This window comes from Polistes canadensis, unplaced genomic scaffold, assembly GCF_001313835.1.
Source record: "Polistes canadensis isolate GaletaPanama2010 unplaced genomic scaffold, ASM131383v1 scaffold_84, whole genome shotgun sequence".
NCBI classification, from domain to species: Eukaryota; Metazoa; Arthropoda; class Insecta; order Hymenoptera; family Vespidae; genus Polistes; species Polistes canadensis.
The window spans coordinates 604465-611838 of NW_014569631.1; the positions used below are offsets into that span (position 1 = coordinate 604465).

General features: G+C 24.5%; 1 protein-coding gene across 1 annotated transcript; it reads left to right on the plus strand.

Moving 5' to 3' along the window:
• Positions 1-1858: 1858 nt before the first annotated feature.
• On the plus strand, positions 1859-7285 carry LOC106786822 (the record flags this gene model as incomplete). Its single annotated transcript, XM_014748619.1, has 9 exons — positions 1859-2411; positions 2837-2918; positions 3000-3173; positions 4132-4261; positions 4809-5062; positions 5526-5734; positions 6509-6627; positions 6916-7010; positions 7100-7285. Coding segments are annotated over exons 1-9 (1493 nt in total), but the record flags the coding sequence as incomplete, so codon positions are not given.
• Positions 7286-7374: the final 89 nt, after the last annotated feature.

A 7374-nucleotide genomic window follows, 5' to 3' on the forward strand; every position in this document is an offset into this window, starting at 1 on the left:
TATTATTATTATTATTATTATTATTATTATTATTATTATTCGCTCTGTAATAAGAGGTTGTGAAGCATTCGACTGTGTATCACGTATATACACACATATATGATTATGTTTAAAATACGTGTTATGATTTAAAGTTTCCTAAAAATTACTCACATGTTTTATGATATATATGTACATTAACTATATATATGTATATTTATATATAGGGTATTTCTTAATATATGGAATCCATTTCGAGTGAACAGGGGATACAAAAAAATTTATAAAAATTCATATAAAAATGTGTCCTATTTGATTGTGTTTCAAAGTTTTAGCTACTTTCGTGTTCCAATAATCTACGATAATTTATCTTCATAAAAGGTGTCATAAAAGGTATTGATTTCTATAGTGGGTCCCATATATTACGAAACATCTTGTATACAGATCTATATACATATACATATACTCGTTCTTTTGTATACGTATTATACATAATTAGCGTGCTGCATCTTCATAATCCGTAAGACGATCAGATTTATATATTTTAAAAGTATCGTCACGGTACAATTAAGCTAATCGTCGAACACATTTAATGTTCTAACAAGGAAGAACCATTTGTCCTCGTAAAAATAGTGAAACAATGTTAATATAAATTAATGCTGCCATTTGTGTGTATAAAAAAAAAAAAAATAAGAAGAAAAAGAAAACGAAAAAAAAGAAAAAAAAACCCATAAAAAATTATGCGATTTCATACCATGTATGTGTATAGAACCGTAGAATATGGTATACAAGTTTTAAAATGCGCTAACTATCTAAGATAAGATCTTAGAATTTGTTAGAAAAGATATCGTCTAACACAATGAAGTTTAGAAACGAGAAAGTGACTGACTAAGATTGTATTATACTTTTTGATCATTTTTCTATTACGAGAAACGTAGAGATCGTTTCGTCAGGGTTTAAAAAAATATTAGAAGAAATGAGAAAAAGAAAAAAAATTACAAAAACAAAGAATTTAATAAGTAAATAAATGTCGCGAGTTCAGCGCGCCATCATGATGGTTGAAAATTCGAATCTTGAATTTTACATATATTCGTTCTTTTCTTTTTTTAATTTTACAAAGACCAAAATAAAAAATATTTGTCGTTGTTTTTCTAAACAATATTATTAAAATTTATTTTTATCACACAATTTTCGATGTAAAACATAATTTATTGAAATTATTTATATTTAAACGTGAAAGAAATATTTTGTAAAACAATAAAACATTGTTTTCTTTTTTATGCGAAAAAAAATAATAATTAAAAATAATATATAAATAAAACTAATAATTTCGTACTTTTCATGGTGTTTATTTGTTGTTTTAAATAATTTAAACTTATTATATATTTTTTCTTATTATGTGAATATTTATTATATTTGAAAATTGGATAGCGCGTTAAATCTACGACAATAAATAAATACAAAAAGTAAAAGTAAAATAAATATCTAATCCTAATTTGATCGAATATATATTAAGAAGAATACATTAAAAGAAGAAAAGAAAAAGAATTAAATAAGAAGACAAAAAATGGAAGAACTTTTTTAAAACTACCGAGAACCTGTAATGCGTGATTTGTAATAATAAAACTGTTTTCGTACTTTTATTATAGACGCGTCGAATAAGTTTTAGTATCTAAGTTAATTTATACATATACATATACATATATATATATATATATATAATAAATATATACATACATATACACTATAAATATATATATGTATATATTTAAAACGTTTATAAATAAATATATATATATATATATATATATGAACAATATATATATTAAGTCAAGTATAATATACAATTCATGTTTTTTTGTATATATAACGTGTTGGTTATATTCCTTTCGTACATGCATTAGATAAATATTTCCTTTCTTTCATTTTTCTTTTTATTTTTTTTTTAAACATAATCACGGCATAATGGAGGTAAAAAGCTTTATCGCTATCGAACGCTTTTTTTCTATCAGGCATTTACAATCTTGACACATCCATTCATTAAGGTGTGAAACATGAAGTAATCATTTCAAATACCGTTCAATACTTTGCTATACATTTTTCAGGTCAGTATTCTATTTGATATTTTCTACTAACATAATAATTCAATAGAGAAAGAAACATACACATAAACAAAAGAACCTTTACAATGACCGTTCGAATTTTTTTCATCCTTACGATTTTTCAATATTTTGTTAACAATGCTCTTGCCGTGAGTGGTTTGATATGGGATAAAAGACAACAAAATTTTGTGCAGTTATATTCTATACCGAAATTTGCAATTTTACACGCGGAAGCACGCGCGAAAAATCGACAAACAGAATTGTATCATTTCGATCGTAAACCCATAAGAGTAACTTATTATGAGGTTTGTATATGTTATTTATATATCTGTTAATAATTATATAATATTATATGCATTTGTTTGATATTTTTATTTGTGTAGTTATACTACGAGTTATGCAAAAGTGAAATAGATTTTGTTTGTATTTTTTTTTTTCAACCTTCTCTAAAATAGGTTTCAAATTGTTTTATATGATTCATGTTTAGTAATATTTTGAGACACTTAGGTTTGAATTATTTACTAATTATTTTTCTACTTATGCTAACAAAAAGAATAAATAAGTAAGCATATTTATTTAACAAAAACAATTGTATTGTTGTATTTTGTAAATAAATTAAAAATAAGATGTAACAAAATATGCATGCCAAATGTTTGAAATTATTTTCGTAATATTTGATACTATAAAAAATATTTATATATTTTGTTGACTCATTGCAAATGATGTTTCTTATTTGATTTAGGCCTTCCATATAGCCATGTTCTACGAAAATGATACCAAAATTACAGGTTTAGCCGGTGATTTATGGACAACTCTTTCTGATTATTTAAATTTTACGTACGTATTAGAAATCAAATGATTTCCATTATAAATATCGGGCACAAGTTGATTATCAAATTCTATTTAATTTGCTCGTAGATTAATACCAGTGAAATGTCCGACTATTTCATTCGGTAAACTTTTACCAAACGGTTCTTACGATGGAGTTATGGGTATGCTTCAACGAAATGAAACTGACGTCATTTTGCGAACCGGACAATATAAGTTTCATAAAAATAATATGGCTTTTACCGTGCCCATTTACCGTACAGGGTAATCTTAAGTTCAATTCTATTTTTATCAAACTTTAAAAAATTTTTTTTAAAAATATGTAAATTAAATTAAAATGCAAAATAATTAATTAACAAGTTTTATCATTATGGTTTATACGTTTGATTATTAATAATTAATATCGATAATAAATTAAAATTCAATTTCATTTTTGCAAAAAGGTCGAATTTCACTTTGAATTTGATTCAAAATTTGTAAAACAATTTTTAATCTATTTCATCTATGTTTTTGTATTTGTTTTTCAGATATAATTTATTAATCCGTCCAAAATTATATTACGACAATATGTGGTTAATATCAATGTTTTCACCCAATACTTGGTACTTCATTATATCATTATTCGTGATTCTAAGCCTTTTCGGTTTCTTGGCCCAAAAAATACCAACAATTAATTCTAAAGAATATAAAAACAATGTGAATTTCAATTTGAGCGATCACATCTTTCACACATTTGCTATAATGTGTTCGCAAGGTAAAAATAAATGGAAAATATCGATTAATCATTTTACGCGTTCGCGTTAAATATTTGTTGTAAAATATCTAATTTTATAAATCTTAAACTAAATATATATATATATAAATATATCAATTAATAACAAATTTAGTTATTTTCAATTGATTATAAAGTACATGCAATTTTTTAATTGTAATTGATTCGATATTTCAAATTTGTATAAAAATAGATTACATAATTGAAAAGTAAATAATTTGAGAAGCTTTGCTTTAAATAATTAAGAGAAGTCATTTATATATATTAATTATTATCAAATATTATTAATTAATTAATGTTATATTATTCATTAAAAGATAAAACATTGGCACATATGAAATAAAAATATTCTTTTCTTCAAGGTTACCTTCCAAAAGAATTCTTCGACAAATTCAAGATACTCTCTTATTCGAAGAATATTTTCTCTTGGTTGATTTTCCTAACTTTTAGCTCGAATTTGATTTATCAAATGACCAATAGGAAAGTGATACCACCGTTTTACAATATAACAGATTTATTTCATAAAACAGATTATATTATCATCGGTTTCTTTGGGTCAATGATTCATGAAGAATTCGAGGTATGAAATTAATTAACTTGTGTAACATTTTACTTTTTTTTTTATTAATATACCGAGTGTACCACGTTATTTTATTATCTCAAATATTTTACTTATTTTTCGTTCGATGTATAAAATGATACTTAAATATGTTTGATATGATTATTAACAATATATGATTATTAACAAAATGTGAAAGGAATAATAGTAATAGTAAAAATTTACAAGATATTTATTTAAGATATAAAATAAATATAGAAAAAATATTTTTTAAATATTTAACAAAATGTTTTAAATATTAACAATATCCAAATATAATTATTTTAACATCCATATAATTAAATTGTATCCAAAGTTTATTAATTACCAAAAATAATCAACAAACTTTGAAATAATTTTTCTGAAAAATGTTAAAAGTACACTACCTCTTTTTTTTCAACCACATCAGTCATTCGTCATGAAAAATTACTTTTCGTAATATTAAAAATAACGTAAAAAATATTTTAAATAATAATGTTACGTGAGATAAACTTGATATATAAAAATATATGATTAATTTGTATTTTAGGCTAGAATAAAAAAACAAATTACAGATAATCCTAAATGGAACAATCGCGTACAGTACGTGGCAGAGAATCGGGATTTATTTACAAAAGTTTGCAAAACTAGAGACAAATATTCGATATTTGAAATACAAGACATGTATATAGTGGCGAGTAGATACATTTGTACTTTAATTCCCGTAGGAAAGCTCTATTTTCCAACGTGGATTACTTTTGGGATACAAAAATATCTTCCTTACAAACGTACGATCGATGTGGCGTAAGTTTTTCTTTTCTATTTTTTTTTTCATATAAATTTATAAAAATTAATTTTTTCTTTAAATTGTGTGAGATAATATGAACGAGCATTAGGGAAGAGAATTGACGTAATCTTAAGCTTGCAATTATGGAAACTAAAAATCTTGTTCGAGAAACATGAGATTAGAATCTATATTAGAAATTTCATCATACTGACAATGTTTGTAAAACATATTTAAAAAAATGATAATAAAAAATGTTTTTCTTGAATAATTAAAAGTAAGATAGTAAAGCTTCATCGAGCTGAAATTGAATCAATGCACGTGTACTTTAAAAATCTACAAACTTATTTTTCTCCAAAAAACAGATTGTATTCTATATTTTCAATTTAGTTTTTCCATGTAGAATCAACTTCCCTCCCCCTTCCTTATTTGTACTACCAATTACAGAAAACTGTCTATATACTTATATATTTTTATTCGTAGGATCATCAAAATGCAGGAAGTTGGATTGGTCGACAGATTAAAAGATTCTTGGTTGTTTATAAAGCTTGACAACAAGATGAACAATGAATTTCAAAAGATCGATTTAAATCAAATATATGTAATATTTTCTATTCTATCGATAGGATTTATAACATCCTTTGTAGTACTTGCTATAGAACATGTCATTTTTTATTATGAATCAAAAAAAGGTACGAGCAAAAAACGCGTTAGACGAAAGGGCTAAAAATATTAACTTAATTTTAACGGTAACATATACACATGTAATATTATTACACGTATAATTATAAACCTTTAAAATGATGGAACTTTTTTTTATCACCTTGTATAATTTTATTGTCTGTTTATAAAAAAAAACTTTTAATGCACATTAAACGAAATTAAACCTTTTAAAAAAATATGACATTAAATTCTTGTATACACTTAATCCATTGTACATTTAACAAAAACACTTAACACGTACACACCAAATAAGATTAAACTTTTTAAATAACATAAACGTACTGACATTTCCTTTTTCTTTTTTTTTTCTTTTTTTTTTTCATTTCAATTGAAATTGATCTTTCATTTGTACTCTATTACATACAAACATTATTATTACGTGTATTATTACTTGGGTATACAATAAACAACACGAAAGAATAACATATGACTAATGGAAACAGAAACTCGGTCGCGTTAAAAGATCAATCCTTATTATAAAGAATTTCTGTTCACATGTGCGCGTTCTAATCTGTAGAAAAAAAAAAAACAATTAGATAACAAATCACTATTGAAATGTCTAACCTAAATATGATATCATGCAAACATGCTTAATGATGAAATAACACGCGACTTTTTAACTTTTTAAGGAATCTTCACTTTTTCATCGAGAAACATGAATTTTGTCCCATGCATTTAGTTACTATCCGTTTCGTGAAATACTTTTTCTTCTCCTCTCATTATGAAATGTATATTATTGATAGCAACTATTCAAGATTTATTCGGATTCTCTTTAACAATCGGTGGTGTAATATGGAACAAAAATCTTGGTGCCTTTGTACCCATATTTAGCATTAATCGTTATTGGATGATTCATCAAGAAGTATTGTCGAAAAAACGAGAAATGGAGACGCATAATTTTCATAAAGAAATTATTGAATTTACCTACTTTGAAGTAAAAAAAATAAACCTAGAAAAAATATTTTTATTTAATTAAAAATTAAAAAAAAAATTTCTTTATTTAATTATATTTTTAATGATCCAATTTTTTTGATTTTATTTCATCTTCTTATAAATTTGATTTGATTTAATATATATTATTTGAAAAATAATATTCAATAATAATCAAATAATATTTGTATTTTTTTTTGTTTTTATTTTTACTACACAGGAATCAAATATAGTGTCTTACAGCGACAATGATACTAAGATCAGTGGCCTTGCCGCGGATATATGGAATTTACTCGCTGAATCTTTAAATTTTACGTAAATGTCAATGCATAATGAATTATTTCGTAAATGTTTTCCTAATATGAGATATTATTCTATACAAAAATATTCATTTTTGTTTTCAGATTGAAAACAATACGTTCGGACGTAACAACTGTGGGTACTTTTACCATTAATGAAAAAGGTATTATTACTTATCAAGGCTTGTTAGGTTTACTACAACAAAATAAAACCGATGTAGTACCGAAAATAGGGATGTATCCTAATCGAATCGTTGCTGCTACATTTACACCTGCTCTTTGGACTACACTGTAACAAGATTTATTAGAAATTAAGAAAAATACAGTCCACATTAGCCTGTCTCGTCCATCTCCTATACGTTCTTTTGTAGTTTATTCTC